Source organism: Gorilla gorilla, chromosome 9 (genome assembly GCF_029281585.2).
Source record: "Gorilla gorilla gorilla isolate KB3781 chromosome 9, NHGRI_mGorGor1-v2.1_pri, whole genome shotgun sequence".
NCBI classification, from domain to species: Eukaryota; Metazoa; Chordata; class Mammalia; order Primates; family Hominidae; genus Gorilla; species Gorilla gorilla.
The window spans coordinates 133,317,016-133,345,006 of NC_073233.2; the positions used below are offsets into that span (position 1 = coordinate 133,317,016).

Here is a 27,991-nt window from a genome sequence, read left to right on the forward strand (position 1 = left end):
CGTTCCCTGGTCTTCCATCTCAGGCACTGGGCTGGGAGTGTCCAGCCAGTGGAGCAATCCTTGGACATTCCATCTACTTGGGTGCACCCGATTTATCTAGTTGAGTTAGCCATGGTCAATGACTGGTTGATTGACTGGCTGATTATGTAAATGGAGATATTTGAAAGAGCGCTATCTGAGCCTCACCACTACTGTCTGTGTGATTTGGATGACTTAACTCCTTTGAAGCTCGGTTTCCTCATCTGTAGATCTAACACACCTATCTCGTGTGATGGTAATACAAAATTAGTGAGATGGTGCTGGGAAATGGCCTTTAAAAATGCCTGGCATCTGGAAGGTTAATCTCAAGTGCAGGGCCCCTCCGACAAGGTGCTCCAGTTCCTCAACTTCATATCCTGGCCACCAAAGAGACCGTGCGGCCGGGACCCTGAAACTTGATGTGGGGAGTCAAGCAGTGCCCCTTGCCACCCCCCACCCCTGGTCCTGTGTCAGGAAGCGGGAGGTAAAGAGGCCAACCACCGGAGCCATCATTAGAACAAGAATCATGTAGCCAGCACAGCCAAGGTGCACATAATTAGAAATTAGAAAAAGGTCAGATCGCGTCATTATCAGCTCAATCAGCTGCCGAGTGCCACAGCCAGTTAATTTGGCATCTGTATTTTTTACAACCCCGCACACGTAGCCCAACGGACTGTAACTCTTTATCCGGACAGATATACTGCGCAGCCGAGCAGGGACATAAAATGAGAGACCCCGAGCAAATGAGCTGAGATAATTGAGAGATTTATTTTTTATATATATGTGTGTCAGGGCAGCTTTCCTTTGCCCTTGGATATTGACTTTCACAGGGATTGTCAGGAGGGCACTTGGGTCCCCAAAAACTTTGTCCCTTGGAAGTTCCTCTCTCCCCCAGGGTCCTCAAGCCCCAATTGGGCCCTGCTTTCTCCCAGGCCCTGTAAGCCTGTGGTCTCCAGCCCCAACAAGCCCCCCATTTGAACTCAAATCCTCCCCATCCCCAGCTGGCTGCTCCCCTGTCCCCCAAGCAAGTTGCCCTGTACCACACTCCCCTGTGTCCCACAGTCACCCAGGGCTGATCCGAAGATCAGAGAGGTTCCCAGATTGTAGATTTCAGCGGGAACCTCCCTCCCTCCATTAGCCACCTGCTCCCACAGCACCCCTACCAGAGAAGAAACAGATTCATGAACCATTAGAGGGAAAACCCTAGGGAGGGCCGGGAACCGTGGCTCACTCCTGTAATCCCAGCACTTTGGTAGTCCAAGGCGGGCCGATCACATGAGGCTAGGAGTTCGAGACCAGCCTGGCCAATATGGCGAAACCTCGTCTGTACTAAAGATACAAAAATTAGCCAGGTGTGGTGGTACATGTCTGTAATCACAGCTCCTCAGGAGGCTGAGGCATGAGAATTGCTTAAGCCCCGTAGGCAGAGGTTGCAGTGAGCCCAGATCATGCCACTGCACTCCAGCCTGGGCAACAAAGTAAGACTCCATTTCAAAAACAAACAAACAAACAAACAAAAAACCCTAGGGAGAAGCACACCCTATCTCCTTTTATAGCCTGGGATGTAAGTTTACAGAAGGAAGTGACTTGCCAGGACCAGAACCCAGGTCAGCTGACTCCTGATCCTCCGCTCTGCCCACAACATCACACCACCACTCCTCCTTCACTTGCAAATAAAAGTGCCCCCGATATCTCTTTCCGTACACCCACACTCTACCTCCCCATTTCCAGGGGACGCGGGTGGCTTTCCACCCTCATGGTGGTCAAGCTGCAGTGCCCCTGGCTGGCTCCCCTGGGAAAGGCCGGCTTCATCCTTCACTCCCTCCACTCCAATTCCCATAGCCGCAGGGGCTCACCAGGATGATTCCTAAGCTGGGCCCACAGATCCCCTCCTTGGGCCCACCAGCCTCTGACTGGCAGTTGGTAAAGTTTGTAAAATTTGCAAGTTCCCCAAAACCCTTTGAAAGGTAAAAGCTTTTTGTTTTATAAAATCTGATTTACGGGCCCCCAGTGCAGGGCCAAGATTTTATATATTATGCAAGATTTCAAACCGTGGCTGTAAAACATACGGTTTCAGTTTCATGCATGGAATTTTTTATGTGTAAATTTTTTAACATTTATGGGGCACATTTTAATGAGACTCTGGTGTGGCTCGAGGGACAGATTATGGCTGCCTGACCGCAAAGCCAGCTCTAAAATAGGGCCCCCCAGGCCCCTGGGCCCACTCTGAAGAGGCAGGGCCAGAGGCCGGAGGCTGTGGATAAGGAGGCACCTGAAGGAATCAGGCCAGAGCTCTGGGCCCAGAGGCCTCAGGCCAGCGGCATTCAGAGACTTAGCCACTTTGGCCTTCAGTCCAGGCTCTCTTTGCCTAGACAGGAGCAGAAAATCCCACAGACACCAGGAAAGGGAAAGGAAATGGGAATCATCAACGCTAGTAATAATGAACATTTATAGAGCACTTACCAGGTGCCGGGTACCGTTCCAACTGTTTTACATATATTATCTTATTTAATCTTCTTTCTAAACCCACAAGGCACATGTTACTATTATCCCCATTTTAAGAGGAGGCAATTGAGGCAAGAGATGCAGTCACCATCATGCAGCTGGTCCATGGCACAGGCAGGAATCAAATACAGTGCAAGACTCGCGCTCCAGTGACCACACCCGAAGCAGCTCTGGAGCTAATATCTTCTTCCATCTTTCTCTGGGCCAGGTCTTGTTTCTCATTTTCTTCTAGCTACATCTTATTTAACCCACAGTGCAACTCTGAGGAGTCACTATTATTATCTTATTTTCCAGGTGAGGAAACTACAGCTTAGAGATTATGTAAATTCTTCAGTGTCTCACCGTAGGTGGAAGACCCAAGACACCCAAGACCTAAAGCCCCGAGTGTCTTCTTTGCTGTTTAATTCTCACAAGAGCCCTATGAAGTAGTTGTTATTATCCCCATCTGACAGAGGAAGAAATCAAGGACTAGGAACCCTATAGCCAATAAATTACATAACTGGGATTTGAACCAAGTGGCTCTAACTCCCGAAGCCCACCCTCCTTCCTCGGTACCACTTCTTTCCCAAATTCTGAGGCCATCAGAAGGAGAGTGCCAGGTTATTGGCTCCAAAATGATTTGACTTGTCTTGCGTGATGGTTTCCACAAAATATTTGTTTTGTCCCCGAATCATCAGGCAGTTCTCCAATCACTGGTATTCACCTTTTTTTCATGTCCCATTTTTTGTTCTAGTGACCCCACACTTCCAAATGGTCAGGACAAGCTGGCCTGGTCTGGAAAAATTCCTGATTAGATTTGAGCATTGGCAGGCACAGTGACCCACAGGAAATATCATAGCACGTTAAGGAATGTGTGTTTATAAATTCCTTCTTCTGTCCGTGAGGGAGAATAGTTCCAGCTTCCCAATTTGCAAAAAGGAAGGAGAGGGTGAAAGGAATGTGCCTGCAAAACAAAGATGCCTCCCTAATTCCTGCATGGAGCTGAATGGGTTCCGTAATCTCTGAGCCTCAATTTCCTTATCTCTAGGAGAGATAATATTGCCTGTGTCCCTGTGGTGACGAGACTCAAATGAGATAATGGAGAGAAAGCATTTTGTAAATTGTAAAGTGCTGTGTATACAAATGTTTTGAAAGGGAAGAAATTATTATTATCAAGTGGAAAGGCCATGATCCTACAAGAGAGGCACACTGAGAGAGGCATTTGATGATGGAGGGAGGACTATACCACAGTGGTATGAGGAATTGACATTTCTTGAATGGCTACTATATGCCCAACACATTTGCATACATGATCTTATTCAGTTTTCACAACAACTCTGAAGTGTAGGTATTATTGTCATCCTAAATTTTGCAGATAAAGTTCAAACTACTTGTTCAAAATATCCAGGCAGAAAATAATCAGTGTGGGACATCAGACCACATGGCTTTATAGAAAATAAGAAACCCCATTTTTGTGTACTTTCCTGGGACTGTGAGACTTGTGTACAGTGGTAGGAGACTAAAATGTGAGGTTGCATTTGTTTTGCTTTTTTGATGCAGACTTCTTAGAAAAAGAGGGCTGAATCATTATTTTGAAAGAGAAGGGAGGGAAAGAAGCTGAAAGATGGAGCAACACCTGGGGAGAGGAATTAAGGACGCATTCACCGCATTTGGCAGTGATGTTGAATTAAGTGGCATTGTTATTGCTCTAGAAGATTTGGAATAAATTTTCACATGACCCCGATCATTTAGAAAAATAGTTTAATAAATCAGAATTTTCTAACTTGGAGACAAAAATCCAAAATTGTAAACGCAGGATAGAGGATGATTTACTAAACACAAATATGGGAGCAAAAAAGACCCTTGGAGTTACTATTTTTTCACTGGCCGGACACAGAATAGCAGTAGAAAAGCCAATGGGATATCAGACATTATTAGAAGAGATTATTTTTACAACTTGCATGCATTTGGTTTACTGTGGTTTATAAAGCATGTTTACATCATTATCTCCTTTAGCCCCTTTCAAATCTTGTGAGTTAGAGATGAACATTATCCCCATTTTACACGTAAAGAGACTGAGGCTCAGAGAAATCATGGAATTTGCCCAACAGGACCCAATTAGCAGAGAGCGGGCTTGGACTCAAATCCAGGCTGCCTGACAATGAGCCCACAGTGTTCCTGCCCTGCCAGGTAGCCCCCTAACATTGATAGTGTTGCCTACCTTTCTAATATTGAACAGGTCCTACATATTCATTGCCTCAGAATACCATTATGATTTACTCTACCTCCTTAAATCTTTAAACCAATTCCATTAGCCCATAAAAAAGTAATCCTTCAGCTGCACTTTATTAGACCAAAGGATAAGTCCACTTTTGGTCACTGTGCACCAGACCTTGTTTAAACATGCTATGCGTGTATTTTATTTGAGCAAAGCTCTTCTGAGTCTATTTTACTTTTGTTTTACTTACCTGTATTTTCTGATTTTATAAAGTAAGTATAAATTGGTTATATATTTAAAATAAATGAATAGATATGTGCACTTTTCTCTGTGTATGTGTGAATATATGTATGTGTGTGAGAAAGAAGGAAAAAAGGAAAGAAAGGAGGGAGGAAAGAAGGAAGGGGGAAGGGAAAGAGGAGAAAGGTTTAAGGAATGACGATCGTTTTTGTCTAGAAAAGAGAAAGTTAGGCCGGGCGCGGTGGCTCACGCCTGTAATCCCAGCACTTTGGGAGGCCAAGGCGGGCGGATCGTGAGGTCAGGAGATCGAGACTATCCTGGCAAACACGGTGAAACCCCGTCTCTACTAAAAATACAAAAAAAAAAAAAAAAAAAATTAGCCCGGCGTGGTGGCAGGCGTGGTCCCAGCTGCTTGGGAGGCTGAGGCAGGAGAATGGCGTGAACCAGGAGGTGGAGCTTGCAGTGAGTCGAGATCGCGCCACTGCACTCCAGCCTGGGCGACAGAGCAAGACTCCGTCTCAAAAAAAAAAAAAGAGAGAGAAGAGAAAGTTAATTGAACAACTTGTTCAAGTCAGATGCCTGGTCCAATATGTGGCATATAGTAAGACTCAATACTTGTTGAATGAATAAAATTAAATTAAAAAGAAGTTGTGTTGATAGAGGTCCTAGAAGTTCCTCGATGTTCTTGGTGCCTACAGAAGGCACTTTACATTAAGGCAGGAGAGATTTTGATTGAATATAAGGAAAAGCTTCTAATCAGCAGACTGAGAGAATATGGAGAGGGTCCGAGGCAACAAGGTCATCGCCCAGTGACCGGGAGAGGCTGGAGGAGAAGATGCAGCCTGTGTCCTGATGAGTTTGGACTGTGCAGCCACCTAGAGGCTGGTCCAGGTCACCGTGTGGGGTTCATTCTAACACCATCAGGCGTGAATTGAGGGCAGAAGTCCTGGTAATGTTCAGAGAATCAGAAAACGTAAGGGACCTGACAGTCCAGCCCTCTCCGTGTGCACATGGAGAAGCAGGCACCTGTGTTGGTGAGGTGTTTGGACCCCGGGGGGCTGTGCCAGGAGTGAGAGGTGGGAGATCAGAGCAGCTGAGAAAAGGCACATTACCAGGAAGGGTTCTGGAAATCCTAAATTTTGATGTCTCAAAAGCTATTTGGCTTCCTAGAACCCCGTACTTGCTATCACTGAGCCACTTTCTCCCAAACCACGCACCCTTTATACTACCACTTCCTCTACCTACATAATCCTGAGAGTCCATATTGAAAGACAAGGCACACGGGTCGGGGGTGGGGCAACCTGGCTTCATGTCGCTCACCAGTTGTGTGACTCTAAGCAAGGAAACGTAATATTTTTGGATTTTATTTTCTTCAAATGCAAAACATGAGCAATAACGGTACCTACCTAATGAGATGGTTGTGTGGAATAAATAAGGCCTGGAACGGGCTTAACACAGTGCCTGAGACACAGTCTGAACAAGAAACGTTTGGGTATTATTCACAATCCGGCAACGCATATGTGTTAAGTACCTTATCCTGTGCTCATTCCACTGAGAGACATAGACCAAGATGTTCGTGGCCAAAGTCAAGTAGAACATTAGGCAAGAACAAATCTTAATTAAGTACTTAACTCCACTTTGGGGTCCAAATGATCCATTCTAAAGTCACCATTTTCCTCTTTGCTTAGGATGGCTCAGTCTCCCTCAGTCTCAGCCCCACAGAGGTGGCACTTCTTAGGAGGAGACCTTGTGACTGAGCCCTGCATGACGACACACAATCGCTGCTTTCTGTCTTTGAGTGACACTTGGTCTAATTTAGTACTCCAAAAACCCTTAATTAGTTGAGCACAATCCCTGCTCATCAGACAAGCCACAAACCCAGCCCAGGGAATGTGGGCTCCCCACTTGAAATGCCAATGAGGCTCAGAGAAGGGTGTAATGCTGGCTTCAAGCCACACTGCTCTACACACACCTCACAGTCACAATTCTCTGGGAGAGATTTCCTTCCTTGTTTCCATCCCTTTTTATATTGTCCAAACTCTCCTCTAGGCATCCAGGAGCTAGCCAAAAGCTAGGAGGGTGAGACTAAAAAGAGATCCCATATATTGCTTGCGTCAACATAAATGGATCTGGAAAAGCAATAAGCATCACCCGCTCCTAGTGGTTACATTTAATTTTGATATAAATGTAGATTCACATGCAGTTATAAGAACTCATACAGAGAGCTCCTGATTCACATCTTGTATAACCATAGCACAATTTCACAGCCAGGAACAGTCCACCAACTGTATTCAGATTTCACCAGTTTTACGTGCCCTCGTGTGTGTGTGTGTGTGTGTGTGTGTGTGTGTGTAACGTAATTAGTTCTGTGCAATTTTATCATATACTTAGATCCACATAAACATTGTTATAGCAAAGTACAGAACAGTTCCTCCCTCCCTCGTCCACTCTACCGCTGTCAACCACTAATCTGTCTTTCTGTCTTCCATCTCTATAATTTTGTCATTTCAAAAACGTTTGTAAATGGCATCATATAGTATATAATCCAATGAGGATTATATACTATATGAGAATGGCTTTTGTCTCTCAGGAAAATTCCCTTGCAATCTATCCACATTGTTGGGCATATCAATAGCTCATTCTTTTTTATTGCTGAGTTATATTCCATGATATGGATGAATTACAGTTTCTTTATCCATTCACCCATTGAAGTACATTTGGGTTTTTTCCGATTTTTGACTATTAGAAGTAAAGCTGCTTTGAACAATTTGTATACAGGTTTTTGTAAGAACATATGTTTTTATTTCTCTGGGATAAATGCCCAAGAGTACAATTGCTGGGTCATATGGTACGCACATATTTAGTTTTGTAAGAAATTGTCATACTGTTTTCCAGAGTGGCTGTACCATTTTACACACTTAACAGCAATGTCTGAGTGTTCTAGTCTCCAGTTCCTCACCAGCATTTGGTGTTGTCATATTTATTTCTTTTATTTTAACCATACCAATAGGTGTGTAGTGATATCTCATTGTGGTTTTAATTTGCATTTCCCTAGTGACTAATGACATTGAATATCTTCTCTTGTGCTTATTTGCCATCTGTATATCCTCTTCAGTGAAATGTCTAATCATGTCTTATAACCATGTTCTAATTGGGTTGCTTGTTATTTTACTGTTTTGTTTTGAGAGTTCTTTATATATCCTAGATACAAGTCCTTTGTCAGGTACTTGGTTTGCAAATATTCTCCTCCAGTATGTAGTCTTTTCCTCTTCTTCACAGGGTCTTTTGAAGAGTAAACATTTTTAATTTTGACAGCGTCCAGTTCCTCACTGGATCATCTTTTTTTTTTTTTTTTTGAGATGGAGTTGCGCTCTGTCGCCCAAGCTGGAGTGCAGTGGCTCGATCTCGGCTCACTGTAACGTCCACCTCCTGGGTTCAAGCGATTCTCCTGCCTCAGCCTCCCAAGTAGCTGGGACTTCAGGCATGCACAACCACCACTGGCTAATTTTTGTAATTTTAGTAGATATGGGGTTTCGCCATGTTGGCCAGGCTGGTCTCAAACTCCTGACCTCAAGTGATCCTCCTGCCTCGATGTCCCAAAGTGCTGGGATTACAGGCATGAGCCACTGTGCCCAGCCTGGATCATGCTTTTGGTGTCAACTCTAAGATCTCTTTGCCTCACCCTAGATCCTGAAGATTTTTTCCTGTTTTTTTTAAGAGGTTTATAGTTTTCTGTCTTACATTTATGTCTTTGATCCATTTTGAGTTAATCTCATCTAAGGTATGAGGTTTAAATCAAGATTCAGTTTTTTTGCATGTGGATGTCTAATTATTCTAGCACCATTTGAACAACCCCCTGTTGAAAAGCAATTTGGCAATATTTATCATAATCCACAAGAACGTTCATAGCTTTTTTTCCTGTCACTTCTGGGAATTCATCCTAAAGAATAATGCAGAAACTTTTTAAAAAAAAAAAAAGCTATAAGCTTAGAAAATATTCACTGTAACATTTTTTATAAAATTGAAAAATTGGAAGTAATCTAAATACCTAACAATAGGAGACTGGTTAAGTATGGCACACACATGAAATAATATGCAACATTTAAAAATATATTTACTCAATAACTTTCACCCATTCAGCAAATGTTTACTCTGTATCCATATGTGTCGGTGCTGAAGATAACATGGTGAGCAAATTAGACATCATCCCTGCCTTCTCAAAGCTCATAGTCTAGAAGACAGGATAGAGAAAACAATTCTGGCACTTAGAAAAATAGATTTGCTAAACTAGAGGGAAAAAACAGAAAACAAAATTGCATGCACAAGGTTATTGAAACTATGTTAAAATATATGGGTGTAGGAAAAAATCATCATTCTTTAGGGCGATTGGATCAAAGACAGGTTTTTTTCACCCTGCTTTCCATACCTTCCATAGTATTTTCTTTTTATGATAATAACAGCAGTAAAGAGCAAAGCTTCAATTGCAAAATAGCTTCTTGCCATGAAAAGGTTAGGAATGTCCATTTGAAGAGGCAGCAGGCTCCCATACAGCAATCCAAAGGGCATGGAAATGGCCACAGCAGACAGTGAGGTAGCTGGTGCCCAGCTAAGTCATGCTGGATTATTCAGTCCATCAGCAAGTATCCACAGAGCGTCCACAAGGTAACCGGTATCCCATGAGGCACTCAGAATGCTTGTTTAAGAATAGACAGTCCCTGAGCTCTAGAGGCACTTATAAGAAATTCTGATCTCCGTCTTCCTCATGCTTGCCTGGTCCTTCACACCTCACAATGTGCTACCATTTATACGCCCTCATACAACACTCACAACAAACCTGTAAAGTTGTCAGAGAGAATCTAATTATCCCCATTTGTTAGCCACTAAGGCACAGAGAGCTTGAGCAACTTGCCCAAGCTCACACAGATAGTAAATGACAGGCCCGGGGCTTGGACCTGGCCTCCCATCGCTAAGGCCAATGCTGTTCTCAGAATACCACAACTGCCTCAAGAACAGCTGTGATAACAGAGGGCTCAGAGCAAAGGAATAATTAGCAGAGAGCCATCATTAGAACTGAAGTCATGGGGATGAGAAGGCACCGCCTACCACTTCTGGGCCTTTTGGCCAAGATCAAGTGTAGGAAGCATGAGCTACGGCAGGGGGTGGGCTCCCCTCCCCTGGGGTGGTGGGGGCTGGGGGTCCAGGCAGTGAGGGAAATGGGATGCAAACACCTGGGCTCACCTCTCCTCCCTCTCCACAGATGGTGAAGGCAATCCAGGTCCTGAGAATCCACCTGCTGGAGCTGGAGAAAGTCAATGAACTCTGCAAGGACTTTTGTAACCGTTACATCACCTGCCTCAAAACCAAGATGCACAGCGACAACCTGCTCAGGAATGATCTAGGGGGGCCCTACTCCCCCAACCAGCCCTCCATCAACCTTCACTCACAGGTAACTCCCAGAGCTGGGTCCCATCTCTTAAGCCAGGCTCCTAAGCCCAGCTCTGGAGCCAGGCGTGGAGGAAGGTGACCTTCACTGGGTTAGACCCAGTGGGTTCCTTTGCCATGAGGGCCCTCCTCTGATGCACTCTTCTTCATATCCATTAGGCCATCCCATCCCTTTTTTACACACAATCTGCCCTGCCAGGGCATTAGTATTCCCTTGAAAATGACCAGATCGGAGAGGGACAATGTCCAAAATCATTCCTGGCTTCCTGGCCCAAGGTATCCCCCAGAATGAGCACCAGAGCTAAGGAGATGGAAAGCTCTCCTGGAAGATGAGCTGGGACAGGCTTCTTAAGAGGCTGCGGCTTGCTGAGCCATCTGCATTTCTGGGAAAGGGCATTTGGGGAAAGCAGTCATTCCCTGAATCCTGCCCACCTAATGGGTGAAGCCAGCTTCCCATGGGCCTGCTGCTCCCTAATCATTCTCCAGGCACTCACGCTACTCTGGCATCTCTGTCCCCCTAAGGTTCAGGGCCATGGTCAAGGTCACCTCAAACCACCCTGTTCCCAGGTTCCCCTGCCACCTCCTTCCTGAGACCTGGGAAATGCAGAAATGCTGACTACACGCTTTGGGCAAGAATGGGGTTTCCCCTCCAGGGCAGGATATTTTCCCCAAACCTACAAACCGAGAAAGCTGCCTGGCAATACCTTCCCGCCCAACTCACAGGCATCTGCATAAGCCACAGGCTTGAGACTTTGTTCCCATTCCACTGAGCTCCTGAGTCCTGGAAGACACCTGGAGGGTCCCCAAGGAGTCCTCCGTAGCCTCTTCTCATTAAACAATCAGGCATGGGGATGCAGGTAAACTTTCTAGGAGTGAGTGCCGAGAGGTGCTGGAAGTAGTGCCAAAGAAAGGCTGTGCCGTTTTTGTCCCTGGACCCCTAAGGAACCACCCATGTACTCTATCTCCCCAGATTGGTGGAGTCAGGGGAGGGGACAGGCTGACTTCTAGAAGGCCAGCCTTGCTTTGCACATTTTGACAACAAGCACAAAAGATACACTCGGTATCACATCCAACCCACCCCAGTGGGCTCTTTGTGAGACTCCGTAGTGAGTACTGCCCAGGACATAGGGCAAGAAGTTTACTTCCTCTTCCTCTCGCTTGAAATCACCAAGTCACTTTATTACAGATCTGAAAACACCCGCCCGGGCTTCTGCCTGCTAATATTCTCTTGAAATAGACTCATTCCTTCAGAGTCTTATTGTACTTTCCCTTATGATCAAAATTAGCAAGAAACTTGCATAAAAGAGGACAATAATTGCTCAACGAGCATCTCGTTTGTAATTTATTAGTTTCTATTATTGTGGGTTACCATGGTGACGCTGCGCAGTCCCGGTGATGGGAGAGATGCAAGATAGGAGCTGAGGAGGCTGTGAGGCCTCGCCAAATGGAGATGCACATTTTTATCAGTAATTTTCATGAAAATAATAAGTGAGGAGTTAATGAGATGGAAAGCCATCCTGTGGCTATTGTGAATTTTTTTTAAGTGTTGATCTAATTAGAATGCATCGGTCAGGAAAAGTAATGAGGATTTAGTGCCTCACAGAGATGGGAGGATCATATCAGAAAATTAGCACAAGTCTTTGGAAATAATCAGGTCCTTGGAGAGGCACTGGATTTCCCCTCCTGGGCCCTCCAACTCCACCTCGAGCTCTGGAGCTGGGGGTGCACCAGGGTAGTGGGGGAAGGAAGGAGGGGCAGAGGGCTTAGCAGCCACCTCAGCCCCCTCAGGGTTGGAGGTCTGAGACTGACAAGCTGGTCTGCAAAAACCAGTCGGTCACTGGAGAAGTGGGGTTTGCAGAAAAGGATAACGCGGACTCTGGATGGTTAAGGTCTCAGAGATGCTGCCACCTGCAAAAATCAGTCCCCCTGGAGAATCCCGGCACTCAGCCTTCTGAGCTTTGAGGAAAGAGAGAAGAATTTTGATTCCTATCACTGGAAGCATCAGATCTCTGCCTGGAAGTGAAGCTGGCCCTGGGGTACCCACTGCAGAAAGGCCATTGATCAGCTGGGAAAGAGGAATCAGACAATTGGGTGGTGGGTGTGGGGGAGGGGGTGATGCAAGCGAGGCACTGAGAAAGAGAAAAGACACTAGTGAGGTGTTCCTACTTGGTATTACTCAAACTTGTCCCTGCATTTTCTCTGACTGCCACCACCTGCTTTGTTCTGGCTTCTGGGGTAAATACAGTGATTACACATAGGCTATGACAGGAGCTTCCTAACCTGCTCTCCTGGCCATCCCTCAGCCCACCTGCACAACCTCGCATCTCTTAAGCTTCTGCTGCTGGATTCATCTTTCTAACTTTGCTCATGTCGTTCGCCTGCTCAGAAACCCTGCTTGCCATGCCCCTGGGGGTGGAAGGGAGGGCTTTCACATCTGTCCACCTGACATTCAAGGCCCTCCTAGGTCTGGCTTCAGCCTTCCTGGGTGGGCCAATCTGACTGTTCAAGGTGCTGTAACCATCACTCCATGCCTGTCTGTTCGGGTGACACCTCCCCCACAACCCCATCATCTCTGCACAACCAAACCCAGCTTCTTCCCCAAGGGTAGGAACAAGGCTGCTCACCCAGGAGGACTCCCTGATGCCCCATCCAGAATGGACGCTTCCTGCACTCCACTAACTGGTGGAGCTTGCTGAGCCATCGATATGGCAAAAGTCACTGTGACTTTATATTATAGATCCCTGTGTTCATCTCATTTTCCTATCCTAGATAACACTTTTTGAGCAGAGACAGTATTTTACATGTTTGAAATCACCAAATCACCTTATTATAGGCCAAAAACAGCCATTTCCAGCCTCTGCCTGCTGATAGTCTCTTGAAATAGACTCATCCCTTCAGAGTCCTAGTGTACTCTCCCTGTGACCCCAGCAGTGGCTACCACAAGGTCTTGTGCAAGAAAGATGGCCGGGAAGTATTTATTGAAAGAAATAATGGAATGAGAGAAAGAAAGTTGGGGGGGCAGGGGCAAGAGGAAGCCAAAGGAGGAAAGGAGAAATAGGAAGAAAAATAAAGGGAAAGAAAGCCAAATATGCAGGGTCAACATTCAGGAGGGAGGCAGAGACAGGCTGAAGAATTGGAGGAAAAGAGCAACAGAGAGAGACAGGGAGGCACACAAACCCAGGAAAAGGGAGACAATACTGAGAACGACAGGGCAGAAGGACAGACGGAGAGAGGAACGGCAGCAAGAGTGACAGCAAGTGAAAGGACAATGCATGTGGCTCAGTGCGCAGCCAGGGTACAAGGAGGCGGGAAAGTCAGGAGGATGTGCTGTGTGCTGCTCCTATTGCATTACTCAAACTTGCCCCTGCATTTTCTCTGACTGCCACTGCCTGCTTTGCTCAGGCTTCGGGGGTAAATACGGTAATTACACATAGGCTATGGCAGGAGCTTCCTAACCTGCTCTCCTGCCTTCTCTGGCCATCCCTCGGCCCACCTGCACACTCACACATCTCTTAAGCCTTCCCAGGACAGGCCCCTGTCATTGTTGCACTAAGGTAGGGGCGGGGCTTGCATGGGCTCTCCCAGGAAGGAGAGGCCCAGGGCTGCTAAGAATCGGGGACCAGAGACTTTCAGTGCAGGAGGCAGGTCTTGGGTTCAAGACACAGGAGCCTGTATGAGAGAGAGAAAAGGAGCTTGTGAGTGTGTGTGTGTGTGTGTGCATGTGTGTGCACACGCGGGCACATGCATTCGTCATGGTTCACCCTTAATCCCCCCGGCCTGAAATAGCCTCACTGAGCACCAGCCTGGCCTGGGGAGGGGTGTCTCCCCTCTGGAACATGATCCTCTGGATCAACATTCCAGCCGCCTGCCAGCTTTGTTGCAAACTGCTGGCTCATGGTTTTCCCTGTGTGCTAATCATCCAGCCTTGTGTTGCAAAGCGGGAGACATTTTTGTTTTCAACTTGGTACCCCCACTCCCAGATGCTATGCCATGTCCTCCATTCAGATCGATGGGTTGAGCGTTTTCCTGCTCGGCCTTCGATTTCTCTGTGTGAGTCTTCTCTGCTGGGCCAAGTGGAGATGGGAAGTAAGGGAGACTGTTCTACCAAGCAGGGGACTAAAGCAGACTTTCAAAGACCTGGGCCACAGCTAGATTTTCCCCCTCCCTAGGAACCCATCCTGTGCTGCAGGCACCCAATGACACCCAGGCTTCCTACTCCTCAGAGCCCAGGCTTCTTGTGGGGGCAGCATCCTCTGTAAGGAGACTGGTTCTAGACCCTACTCTGGGTTCTCCTGTCCTTCCTAGAGGGCGCAAATGGAACCATTCCACTAGAGAGACACCTCACTCAAGTATTAGTTTGACCTGAAATTCATCCTTTTTTCTCTGTGGAGATTTAAGCCTCAGCTCTATTCCAGGCAAATTGGATTGAATCATGGTTCTCATTCAATTGCCAAGCGTTTGGGGGGCACTCCCTGTATGTTCTGTGCTAGGTCCTGTGAGAACAGACACAAGCCGTTGTCCAAGAGGAGCTCCCAGTCTCAGGGAGAGAGCGCCATGAGTCACAATGAGGATCTAGATAAATCATGTCAGCCGTGAAATGCTCAGGGTCAAGAGTATAGAGGAAAGGAGCAGCCAAAGAGATGGGGAAAGGAGCAGCCAAAGAGATGGGGAGAGGAGCTGCAGGCAGGGATTCTGGATTGGGTGATCCACATGTGTGGCTTGAGGTTGCCCCAGTCTCAACTCAGCATCACTTATCCTTCCTCAGAGGGGGACCAAGTCCCAGACCCAGCCCTCACACCTTCATGGCCAGTTTGTTCCTGCTCCACAATAGGATAAACAAACCTCAGTACAGACTGGAGAGGCCAACAGGAGGATTTTGCCCATTGTGATTGGAGAAGTTACAGATTCATTGGCCTTGGGAGGGCTTCCTCTGGGAGGTGGCATTTCAGGCAGGCTTGGTGAGAGTTGGTAGCCTATTTGGCAACCTTTATAAAGGTGAGTGTTTCCAATGTAGCAAGAAGTCTGAAAGAAGGCGAGAAACAGAGAGAGCCAATCAGAATCCCTAGAGAGGAGATGGGGTGAAGGGGGCTCATTCATTCACGCATCCTGCATCCATTCAGGCACCTCTGGAGCCTACTGAGTTCTGGGGATATAAAAAATGGATGTGACACAGTCCCAGGTCTCCAAGTGTAATGATGGAGTACCTTGAAGCCAAATGTGTGGGAGTTCTGTTTTGGGGCTGATAGTGGTGGCCGACTGCTGAAGACTTTAAAGGTAGTGGAGAATGTAGGCAACAGGGTCAGGGCTGGAGACACGCTGGAGACAAATCAATTGAGCAGCCACATCTTGTATTGGTCCAAGAAGAGCTGGCAGAAGGAGGGGAGACGGTGAACATTTATTGAGCTCCCCTCTGTCTCAAACATGGTGTGTACTAGGTGCTTTCCACAGATTATCTAATTTACTCTTCATGACAGGCTGCAAGGTACACATGATTTTCTCCATTTTACATCCAAGAAAAGAGAAGCTGAGAGAAGTGAAGACCCTGGCTCAAAGTTACACACCTAGCAAGTGCTGGAGTCCGGGATGGGCTACTCCAGAGCCCATGTTCTTCTTGCTACACGGGGATATGTTTTTGTGACACATGGGGAGAAGAATCAGGGGTCCTGGGACCTGGGTGGGGAGTGATGACCCTATCTAGCTATTGGTCAGGGGGGTAGGGACTACAGAGGAAGAAGCCAATTGCTACGAAGCAAGAATTTGGATTTGCTAGTAGACTGGAAGTAGGGAAATGAGAGGTACAAAGTTGAGGACATTCTGAGATGCTAGGCCCAGCTGCCAGATGCGACTCTGCAGCTCTGCGCCTCCCCAGCAGAATAGGAAGGGGGCTAATCAACGCATCCCCACCTGGGAAGGGTGGCACTTGCCTATTGACCTCTAAGGAATTTTGGATTTTCCAGATTGGCAGGGGGCGGAAGGGGTAGGGGGCCATCACCTCAGCCAGGACCCTAGACGTTCTGCCCAGTGGCTAAGCATCCTGAGGACAGGACCAGGGAGAAGCCTGGATGGGGCTGGGGTAGGGGGCGATCTACCCTGGAAAGATCACTACTTAGATGGACAGGGGGCATCCCTAGACTGAAGTGGAATAAAATGAGCCACACTGCCTGTCACAGGCATTAAAGCTGTCTCTTCTGCCGGTTCCTCACCCCCAGCCCTGCAGCCGTGGAGCCCAGAGACCAGAGGGTGGCCTTTGCCGCCAGGCTAGTGAAACCTGAGCGCTTCTCCCGCCTGAGAAGGAATGTTCCTTAAGAGCAGCAGCTGCTGCTTGTCCCCACAGGCCAGAACTGCCTTTCCCTTGAGACCAAGGCCCCCAACAGGAGTGGAACAAGAACAGGATTAGGTGGCTTGTTTACATGTGCTTGGCTTTCCCGAGTTTGGGAATCTGGCTTTTCTTGGTCTAAGACAGGGCCCTGGCTCTGCCAGAACAGAGGGATGCTGCCGGGAAGGGGTGTCTGGGGACAGGGACAACCTCTCCACCCTCCTAAGGCACATTTGCGCGGGCACACACACAAACACACGCATCACACACACACACACACACACCACACACAGGAATACACCCACAGCCTTAGGCCAAAGTCAGACCACACATGTATCTAGCATGTACCACGCACTTAACATTGCGCTAAGCAGTTTCAGGGAATTCAGAGAAAGACCCCTCTTTCCCTCAAAAAGCCTGCCACCAAGCTAGGGAAAGACGACGCCTGCATTCGAGAGAACCATTCTGTTGTGTCCAGTATGTAAGGCAGATGGGAGGCTTTGAAGAGTCCAGAGGACAGGCCGCGGCTGTGCCCTGGAGAGGTCAGGACAAGCTTTCCAGCAGAAAGGAGACATTCAGAACCGACCCCCACCCGCCCCCAGCCCAGGCAGGGGAGCCGCCAGCACGGGCCTTCTGGGAGGCTTTGGTGAGTGTGGTCTGAGCCGGTGGATCAGCAGAGACCTCTAGTGGCCAGGGGGAGGATGGCAGGTGGCTGGGGCTGGCTCCGCACTGCACCCCACTCCGGCCACCGACTCACCGTCACTCACCCTCCCACACAATCCTTAGGAAATGGCATGGGCTCTTTTACAATCCTCAGCTGGAAGGATCTTTGCCAGGCCATCCCGTTCATTCCCCTGTTTCACAGGCATCCAAGTAAGATAAAAATTCCATCTATTTCAAAACAGCTTAAACAGAAACTTTTCTGTCATTTATCTCCTTCAGTCCTTCATGTCTTTGTCCCATTCTAGTTTCTTCCAGGAATTCCTTCCTTGAGTGGAAATGAAGTCTTCCTTGAGTCTCCCAGGGCAGCTCAAGCCCTTTCCCTATTAACAATGAAGCACGGTGGCTCACAGGGACAGACAGCTCTTCCTGGGCTGACATGAGACCACTGTCCATTCCTGTGGGCCCCTGCACCCCCCACTTCCAAAAGTCATTCCACAGCTTCTCATCGTTTCTTAGTAAGGCCTTCCTTTGGAACAAGTCATCTTTCTGCTGTTCCAAATGCAATTTGGAGTAAAACTCCCCTGGTGACCACTGAGGTCTGTGAAGAATGAGTGGCGGTCGCAGTTCCAGGGTGTTGCAGCTGGCCGAGAGGATGGTGCTCGGGAGGCACCAGTTCTCTGCCATTCCAAACTCTGCCATTCCAAACCCAAAGCCCTGCCTTGCTCTGCCCCTCCTGAGAGGCTCTTGCTTCTGAGTCTCAATCAACAGCCCACAAGGAACAGGAGTGGGGCCGCTTCCAGGGGTGCCCATGGAGCCTGGCGTGTTGGTTTTCATCTGATTCCCAGGCTTCAGGCAGTTTCCAGAGGCTTGGGGACACCATGGCTGTCTTCCTAGTGGAACAAAACAAACAGAATTCTTGGGCTGGATAACCAGCTCTCATCCCCAGGTTCCTGGATAATTCCAGCAGGGATGTGAGGCTCTGGGTGCTGAAAAAAGTAACTAGAACCGTACCAAACACTCTTCTCACTTCCATCTGGGTGCTAAGGAGCCTAGAGGGGAGCAACTCTGTTTGTGTCTAGACACAGTGGCATCTACCTGGGTTTGGAGTCTGATAAGCCCTGAGGGGAAGCTGTCAAAAAGCTAATAATACTGTGTGCTTAGCCAACATGTGCTCCCCAGGGGGTTTCCACTGCTGCTCTGGAAGTTCCTTCCTCAGAAAAGAGAGTCAGACCCCCCTTGTCTCCATTCTACGGCTCTAGAGACTAAGCCTCGACTGGAAATCGCAGCCAAGTGGAGTTGTGGGGCTAGTCAGAGAAACGATGCTTAGGATCCTGGGACTCGACCGTTGCCCAGGAACATCTCAGACAGGGAGACATGTAGCAAGGTTTGCACAACTCTGCCTGCGTGCGCAACCCCAGCTGAACCCCTTCCATTGCTACGTAAAGAACTCAAGTGGCTTGAAGGCTTCTAGGACAGGGTTTTAAATCCCAGCTGTGCGACTCCCTAGTTGAGTGACCTTAGCCAAGGGAAGTGGGAAATAAATTATTGGATGGCTAAATGTGCCAGGCACTGTGCTTGCATTGGAGCCTGTCTGACCCCGAAGCACATATCCTCTCTCTGTGAGCACTCGTCCTACACTCAGAGCCAGAGGCCTTAGGCTGGAGGCACAGTTATTTGACTCTGGGAAGTCACTTCCATCCTCTCTGGACCTCAATCTCTCTTCAGGCAAATAGGACAGTCCTGCTGACCCCATGGGGTGATGGTGACATTAAAATGGAACAGCGTGGTGAAAGAATGCTCTCTGATACTCAGTGTGTACGATCTTTGGGACCATCACAAGGAGGTTTTTAGAAATATAGATTGCTAGATGATGGGTGAGGGTCTTGACCCAGTGGCCCTGAGAATCTATGTCTAAAAAAAAAAAAAAAACACACTCAAGGCAGGTTTGTGAAGCAGCTCATGTTTACAGATGTAAGGGATGAATATCATTTCCCCAGACCTCCGGGACGCCAAAATTTTGCTTCCTCTTCCCTGCCCCACCTAAAATGTTGCCAGTCCCAGCCCTGCCCTTGGACTCTATCTCTGAAGGTTTTTATTTTATTCCTTCACTGATAGAATCTGGCTGCCTCTCAGCACCTTCCAGCCAAAGACCCAGGGAAGGGAGAGAAGGGTAGGAAAGAGAAGGCTCTGATCCAATGCATAAATTGCCCTTAGTTACCCAAACTGGGTAAATTGGCATGGAGGGTATCCAAGCCACAAGGTGGAGAAGCAGCCAGGGTCTGAGTAAGCAGATGAAGCATCCAGGTGGTGGCTCACCCTCTGCCTTTGGCTAGGAAACAATGTGTGTTGGTTGAATCCCAAGGGACACATCTTGTATTTATTTTACTGACTTTGCTTGTATTTTTCTAACCTTGTTGGGTACTTTTTTGGGGGTGAAGAAAGTCTGGGACAATCTTTTATGTTTGAAATTCTCAAATATCCCTACCAGAGGAGGCACAGGCTAGCATGGATGATTCCAAACAAGGGATTGAGAAGTCACTTCCACTGGTTTTAAGGTGAATGGCATGGAGGTACCCACTCCCCCATTAAATTTACCTTCAAGCATGGTGTGGTGGCTCACGCCTGTAATCCCATGACTCAGGAGGCTCAGGTGGGAGAATAACATGACCCCAGAAGTTTGAGACAAGCCTGGGCAACAGAGCAAGACTGTCTACCCTGTCTCAAAAAACAAAAACAAAAAAAGTAAATTTACCTTCCGAGTTTGCTTCAGCTTCAAATATAATATCAGCACGGTTTACACACCATGAGAATGGTAGGCTGGGATGTTGGGACAAGGAGAACTCAAACTCAGAGCAGTCTCATCGCCGAAAACTCAGGCGTTGAGGGTCCTGGTGTCACATGCACTGTATACATAAGGAGATGAGGCCCACAGAAGGGTGGTGACGTGATTGCCTTTCCTCCAGTGCCCACGCTGCTTCTGGACTTCTGAGTTTTCGTTGTTTTTATCTGTTCACCTTGCCTGCAATGACGATTGGTTGACCTGCAGGATTCAAGGAGCATTTGCAGCCCAGAACCTGTGCAGGGGGCATTTGTGGGTGAAGGAGATCTGTGTTCTAGTCCTCTGGCTGCTAACGGGCTGTGTGGCCTTGGGAAGTCCCAGGCATCTCTAAACCTCAGTGCCTTATTTGTACTTCAGGGAGGGGAAATGTGTGGCTTCCAGGGGCTCTTCCAGTTTCTAGGCTTCTGCATGGCAGACTCCATTTTAGACTGCGACTGCATGAACAGAAAGGCCAAGAGCTCTGCTCAAAGTATAAACTTCACGGGCTAGGCGGCTCCCACGGGGCCCCAGGAAGGGGAAGCCAAGGCAAGAGCTGCCCCCTCTGTTCCCCAAGGTCACAGCAGCAGAGGTGAGCTCAGAATAGAAGCAAGGCCTCCATCGCCCCACCCACCCAGAAGAGCCAGACCAGGAGGCCCGTGCGGCAGGTGGGTGGGAGGAGGGCGTGCTTGGCTCCTCTCCTCCTGGCGCTGCTTATTTATAGGCAATACTCCTCCAGCTCTTGGGCCAGAGACAACCCAGGAGAGTAAAAAAGGCAGCTCTGGAGGAGACGCCAAGGGGGATTTAATCAGCTGAATCGAGTGAGATGTATAAATCAGTGCCGACTTCCACTTCCTGACAGGCTCTGCCAGGTTCTGTGTTGTCGGGGTCTGGGAGGAGATTCGCCATGGCTGTCCCCCGGGCTGTAACACTTTCCCTTCGTTGCTACAGGTAGGCAGTCACTGGCTCCAGGTTTCCTCCAAACTCAGATTTCCAGGCTCGAAACCCTAGACTTGCCCTGAAGGCTGAAGACCCAAGCTTCTTCAAGTCCTAAAACAAAAACCAGGAAGCTGGGGCCTTCTTTTTTGCCCCATTTTGTCTATTTCCTTGACCATTTACCTGTCTCTAAATCCTTGCAGTTCATGCCTTACGATTCCAGCATTTGAGCATGGGAATGTCGCCTAAATGGCCATTGGACCTGTTAACTGGTTCAAGCCCCGTCTTCAGATGAGGAACCGTGGCTAGGAGGAGCTAAGAGACCCAGGCAGGCCTCCTGAGGCTCCCACACTTCACTCGCTGCCTTTTTTGTCTTCTCCAAACCTAGAGACCCTAACCTCTCCCACATCCTATTCCTTCCTCACAAATTCTCTCCAAGCACCCAGCCTCCCAGTGCAGGCTCCCCAGAAAGCAGGGAGGGCTCCACAGCAAGTCCAAGGGCTTCTTTACCCAGCTGTTAACTAGGAATGGTGAGGGGAGCAGAGGGCCAGGAAAACATGTCTTACCTGCCTGGGCTAACGCAAAGAAAAGCGGCAAAGGTTCCGTGCTGGTCGGCAGTGTGGGGAGAGGAGAGTCTGTTTCCAGTGGAATCCTGTGGGCAGCCTGAGGAAGAGAACAGGATCAATGCCACGTGCCAAAGGTGGCTGAGGCTCATATGAGACACCCTTAGAAGACAGGTTATGGGAAGTCTAGGGCGGCTAGGGCGGCTTTCATTTGCTTATTTAACATGTATTTTAGTATCCTGAGCTAGGTGCTAAGGATACAAAGGTGAGAGCTGGAGGCTGCTCTGTGTGTGCAGCCTAGCGTGACAGGCCTGTGATGGAGGTGTGTGGAGAGGAGCCGGGGGACGGGAAAGCATCAGGAGACAAGCGTCGCTGAAGGATGAGCAGGTGCCGACCAGGTGAAGCCAGTTTCTCAGACCCGGCTGACAGTGGAATCACCTGGGGAGCTTTTAATAACCCAGAGCCCATTGAATATGATGGATCTGATCAAGAAAAAAGCCAGAGCCCAGGACACACTCCTGAACAATTAAGTGAGACTCTCTGAGATTGGAACCCAAGCATCATTACTGGAGATTTCAAAGTACAGCCAAGGAGGAGACCATGGGGTTATCAGATAATTTGTGCCTTAAGTTTTCAGGGCAATGGAATGGTTAAATGGGTGACTCTTTGTTTCTGTTTTTGTTTTTGTTTTTTTTAATTGAGCCCTCTTATTCACTCTTTCTAGGAAACCAAGAGAGTTGCCTTCTGGACCTGGGTCTGGGGAGGAGCTAGAAGGAGGGAGGGGGGCAGGCAGGAAGGGGAAAGGACAGAAGAGGACTCTGGGGCTGTAGAGTCTAAGCTCTCAGTGTCATTGTCACAAACCACGCCTCCCTCACTGCCAGGACCTCCTGCAGAATTCCCCCAATTCCATGTCTGGAGTCTCCAATAACCCCCAGGGGATTGTGGTCCCAGCCTCAGCGCTCCAGCAGGGCAACATCGCCATGACAACCGTCAACTCACAAGTTGTGTCAGGTCGGTGCAAAGACTGGGAAGGGTGATTGTGGGAATTCCCTGGGAGGAGAAAGGGTGGCCCTGAGGCGGTTCCAGGGGTGGGGGTTGTCCTCCACCGAGGGAGGGGCTCCCAGCTCAGTTTCTTGACTAAAGTTTTCTGTAAGTTTATAGACGGTTAGCACCAAGACCCAATTGTGATGGTTTAGAACAAATTTGGGTCAAAATCTCATGAGCCCCTGAGAGGACCAAGTAAGGCTGTTGTCCCTTCCCCGAAGCACCTCCCACCAGAGGCTCTGCCCTAGGCTCTAGACACCATCCCCCACCCACCCATAAAGCAGAAAAGCCATAGTTCGCTACCCAAGGGCTCCAAGTAGAGGGTCTTTACACGTGAGTGCCAAATGAACTGGGAACCCTGCTTGCCCTCGCTCCTACCCACTCCCATGGCAGGGGACCCCAAAACTGGTTGTCTCCTCAGGTGGAGCCTTATACCAACCGGTTACCATGGTAACCTCCCAGGGTCAGGTGGTCACCCAAGCAATCCCCCAGGGAGCCATCCAGATCCAGAACACACAGGTGAGTGTGTGTAGGTGTGTGCACATGTGCATGGTGTGGGCTAGGGCACCTGTAATCGCTTCTTATCTGCCAGGCACTTTACACGGGTGACTCAGTGAATCCTCCTCATCCTCCAAGAGGTATCATTACCCCTACTTTACAGATAAGAAGCTGGGTCTTGGAAAGGTTTTATCAACTCCTGGGATTTTGCTGCCTCCCTCCTGGGGTTACATCAAAGGATCCTGCACTTCCTATTCCTGTCTGCAGACTGAGCCGCTGTGTCCCTCAGTGGTAGAGAGTGCACACACAAAGGAAGAGTAGAAAGATCGGAAGTCAGAGTCTGGGATCTGACATTAACTCTGGGATCTCTGATAAGTCACCTAACCTCTCTGAGCTTCAGACTTCTTATTGATAAAAGGGGGATTAATAGCAACTGCGCACAGCCTAGCCAACCTACAGGGCTGCTGTGAGAATGAACCACAGCGATGGATAGGAAAGTGCTTTGCAAACTGTAAAGTACCACAGAAATGCTGATAACTACTTGACAGCTTATGGCAAATTCATATCTTCTCCTGTTCTCTCTGCATGGCCCTGTTTCCTCTGTCTTTCTCTCTCTCTCTCTCTCACTCGCTCTCTCTCTCTCCCCCTTCCCCATCTCTTCCTCCTTGTCCTTCTTCCCTTCTCCCATCACCCAAGCCTCACCTCCACTCTCTGAGGGGCTGGCATGGGCTGAGAGGGAAAGGTGACCTCCCCAGGGCCCTAGGAATGAGCCGGGAAAGGGGCTGGCAGCCGAGCCTGCCGTCGCTATGGCAACAGGTCCCCAGCTGCTGGCCTCACAGGCTGCTGATGCTGATTTTCTCTCCACGTGCCCTGAAGGTTAACCTTGACCTCACCTCCCTCCTGGACAATGAGGATAAGAAGTCCAAGAACAAACGAGGAGTCTTGCCCAAGCATGCCACCAATATAATGCGTTCTTGGCTCTTCCAGCATCTCATGGTGAGTGTGTGTGTCTTGGGGGTGTGGAGTCCCGGCATGGGGTATGAATAACCCACCGTGTGGGTACCAGACTCTGCTGTTGGCTCCAAACCCACAGACAGAGGGCGCGGCCTCAGGGAGAGCTCTCTGATAGGAATGACATCTGGAGTCCAGGCCAGGGGGGCTCAGGTGGGTCCTAAAGCTGGAGACCTTCTCTAGTACCTGCTGCTGTTGCTATCTGGAAAAAATGTGGCAACACATGGGGTAATGGGGACAAGCGCATGCTCAAGAGTCCAGTACTGGGCAGGTGTGTCACACTGTTTCATGAACAGAGAGAGGGTCACTGCGGGGAGTGGGTGGTTTCTGGTCCAGAGCCCTCCCCCTGCCACAGCCACGCTCACCGTGCCCCTCTCCCATGGAAGAATGTGTTGACTCTGCCAGGACTCCTGAGTCCTCCCCGCTGGGTGAGCCAAGCGCTGTGTGGTGGAGATGGGCGCCAAGGCTGGAATCCTGGCTCCTCATGTCACAGCTCAGCTCCAGGACACAGCACTATTTCTTTCATAAGCTGCAGCAGCTCCTTTTATAAAATGGCACACTACCTTGGGTTACAGTGGAGTGTTACTAAAGTGCATACTGTGTGAAGGTTGCTGTGTGTTTGTGTGCAGCATTAGTTGCAAAAGACGAGCCTTTGGTGGAATGTCAGGAAAGACTTCAAAATTGCAATCTCCTAACACCACTTTCAAGGGCTGTGGCAGTAAATAAAGGCCAGTGACTGTGCTGAGTGTGTATGCGCTGGTATGTGTGTGTTCTGGGGTAGGGAGGTAGATGCTGTGACCACGGGCGGGCTTCCATTAGTCTGTGAGCTCCTGCCCTGGCATGTCAGGACAGACAGACACAGATACAAGACAAATTCCAAGGGACTGAGGATCCATTGGCTGGAGAACTGTGGGAAGAACCAGGAGGAAGAGGAAATCCTTCTTCAGGGAGGAGAAAAATCAAATGGGCCATGGAAACTAATTAGTCCATCAACAGCCCTTTATCTGAAGTGGGAGAGCCTTCAGAAGCCATGGAGACCAGGCCTCAGTGGTTCTCAGACTTGAGTGGCAGCAGAAGACTGACTGGGTCTTGGGGGCTCTGATTTGAAAGTGCTGGACCTTCCTGTGCCCCAAGAGACTGGAAGGATTACCTCCTAGCAAGAGATGAGAGCCAGAGCTCGGCATCTCCCCAAAAGTGTTCCCTCGCCTCTGGGGTCGTGGGGCTGCCCCAGTGGTTTGCTGAGTGAGTACATTTTGAAAACACTGACTAGTCTGAACACCTACAGTTTCCAGATGAGAAAGCTAATTTGGAGAGGAGGGGCTGGAATGCTGGAGTTAAGGTGAGGAAAGGAGGCTGGAGGGAACCCTGTGCCTAGGTGATGAGGCCAGAGGCCCCGCAGCAGGTACAGCCTCAGGCCTCTAAGGAGCAGCTCTGATTCAGTGGCTGGAGTGTACAGGGGGAACGCCCAGGTCTCCTGCCTTTCTGGTTTTCCAAACTGCCTGAGAGCCAGGGGGCTCAGATGGACTCAGTGACCTGTGGGTCCAGTGTCCATGCCACAGCTCCCAGCCTACCTGTGGGAGGAAGGATGCATCTTCTGTGCACTGACCTGGCACAACCGAAATGAAAGCACCACCCTCTCCCAGCTGCTCGTGGAGCTAAGTCTGGCTGCACTCATTGTGGTGGGTGACATACGATGCAGGGTCACGGGTGTGCCAGAAAGCTCATGGGCTTTTGAGGCAGCTGAACCTGGGTTCAAATCTCAGTGTTACCTTTTACCCTGCAACTTGGTCACACTCGCCTCTTAGGAAGACTGTGATGAAGTAATGAAAGATTGCCAGGACCCTGGCACACTGAATTGCTTAATAAATGCTCCCTTTCCTTCCCCACCTCCCACCCCCATGCATTTTTGAAGGCTGTTGTGAACATACCTACAACCTCACTTCTGAAGGGGGAGAAAGGCAAGAGGAGAGAGAGGAAGCTGCAAAGCAGATTTCCCTGCCCAGGTGTCCAGGCCAGCACCTGCTCACTGACTCCCATCACCCTATCTGTGGCCTTCCCCTTCACTACTTTCCACTCCCCACTTGCAACTTACCCCTGGGAATGGTTAGCCTGAGACTGGAGGGTCATCCATCTCTGTCTCTCCTGGTCATGCCTGGCCTCTCACCTGGGACCTCAGTTCATGCCCCACCCTCTCATCTCCTTCCTTGTGAGCCTCCCTGCAGAGCTCAGGGTCCTGTCTTTCCACTCCACGGTCATTTCCACCCAGACTTGGGAAGGCAGAGGAAGGGGAGGTGGAGAAGAGAGGAGGTAGTAGCTGAGCACAGAGTGAGGCAGGACCCAGGCTGGCATCTACAGAAAGCACCAGGGATAGGGTAGAGGACTTGCCGAGACGCATGAGGAGGGGCTTTCTGCCCACACTTTCCCACCCACCCCTGTTGCCCTCTCCAGCCTGGCAGTGTGCACAGGTGCAGGTGCCATTCATGACGCGCTTAACATTGGCAGAGTCCTCCCCCAGTTCATCACAGTGGCCTCTAGAGAGGCAAGGGGAGTGGCCACTAGGCCTCTAAAGTCAGAGCTCAGAACTTTGGGACTGAAGGGAAGGAAGAGAATGAGAAGTCCAGGCTGCTCTAGGGAAACAAGCAGACCCAGCTGTCCTTGGCAGGCCACGCCTGGGCCACACAGCCATGCACATGTGGACACACCCTCCCCAAACCTCAGCTGCTTCAGGAAAGAGGCTATAAAGGCTCTTCATAACTAGGCACGGTAGAAAGAAGACAGGATTTGAAGCCAGACAGATCGAGGCATGAATTGAGGCTCTCCCACTAGCAGTGTGATTACCCTGATTCTATTTCTTTGAAAAAAAAAAAAAAAAAGAAGCTAATACTTATTTCCCATGGTTGTGAAAATTCAATGAGAAAATGTATATAAAGAGCCAGGCCTAGCACATAGCACTTAAGAAATAAGTTCCCTTTGAATTTTTTAGAACAATGGGCCAAGAGCAAGTTTTGGAGGCTGAAGACCCAAAATTTGTGAATATTAATCAGAGGTAGATAGCTGATTTGTTGTTTTCATCTGTAACACCTACTGATTTTACTATCATTTGACCCTAAGAGTAACGGACAATACTGTGACTTACTCATTCTTTGGGTAGATGTATGTGGCCTCTCTTGCATCTCTGACTCTGTTGTAAATTTCTCAGAAATAAGGATCATACATTATATTCCTCTAGGAGCCCTACAGCATTAATTCCCAAGGTACGGAGCTTTATAGGATTTATGAGGTCTTGCACCCCAAAAGAGGTTCCATGGTGAAATAAGTTTGGGCCAATCTGAGTTATACAAAGTTTAGCTTTTTTTTTTTTTTTTTTTTTTTTTGGTGGCGGGGTACAGTCTCACTCTGTTGCCCAGGCTGGAATGCAGTGGCACGATCTTGGCTCACTGCAATCCCCACCTCCCAGGTTCAAGTTCAAGCGATTCTCCTGCCTCAGCTTCCCATGTAACTGGGATTACAGGCATCTACCACCATGCTTGGCTAATTTTTATATTTTTAGTAGAGGTGGGGTTTTACCATGTTGGCCAGTCTGGTCTCGAACTCAACCTCAAGTGATCTACCCACCTTGGCCTGCCATAGTGTATTTTTTTTTATTCTTACAGGACGAAGGGGCATGGTGAATTTGCAAGAGGGGTAAGGTTCGAAGCTTCTCCCAAACTTATGTGAACACTTTACATCCCCCTTGGTGTTTT

At 48.8% G+C, this 27,991-nt stretch overlaps 1 protein-coding gene across 7 annotated transcripts in view; it reads left to right on the forward strand.

The window, feature by feature from the left end:
* The window catches only part of PKNOX2 (PBX/knotted 1 homeobox 2), a 267,659-nt gene that overhangs the window by 222,398 nt on the left and 17,270 nt on the right, over positions 1 to 27,991 (forward strand). For 5 of the 7 annotated variants that reach the window (XM_031016196.3, XM_031016199.3, XM_055356312.2 and 2 more), the window contains 4 exons: positions 10,218 to 10,406; positions 22,577 to 22,706; positions 23,161 to 23,258; positions 24,114 to 24,233. In XM_031016196.3, coding sequence (XP_030872056.2) covers positions 10,218 to 10,406; positions 22,577 to 22,706; positions 23,161 to 23,258; positions 24,114 to 24,233 — 537 coding nt within the window. The remainder of the gene's footprint in view (positions 1 to 10,217; positions 10,407 to 22,576; positions 22,707 to 23,160; positions 23,259 to 24,113; positions 24,234 to 27,991) is intronic. The other 2 variants (XM_055356316.2, XM_055356317.2) reach the window with 1 other exon arrangement.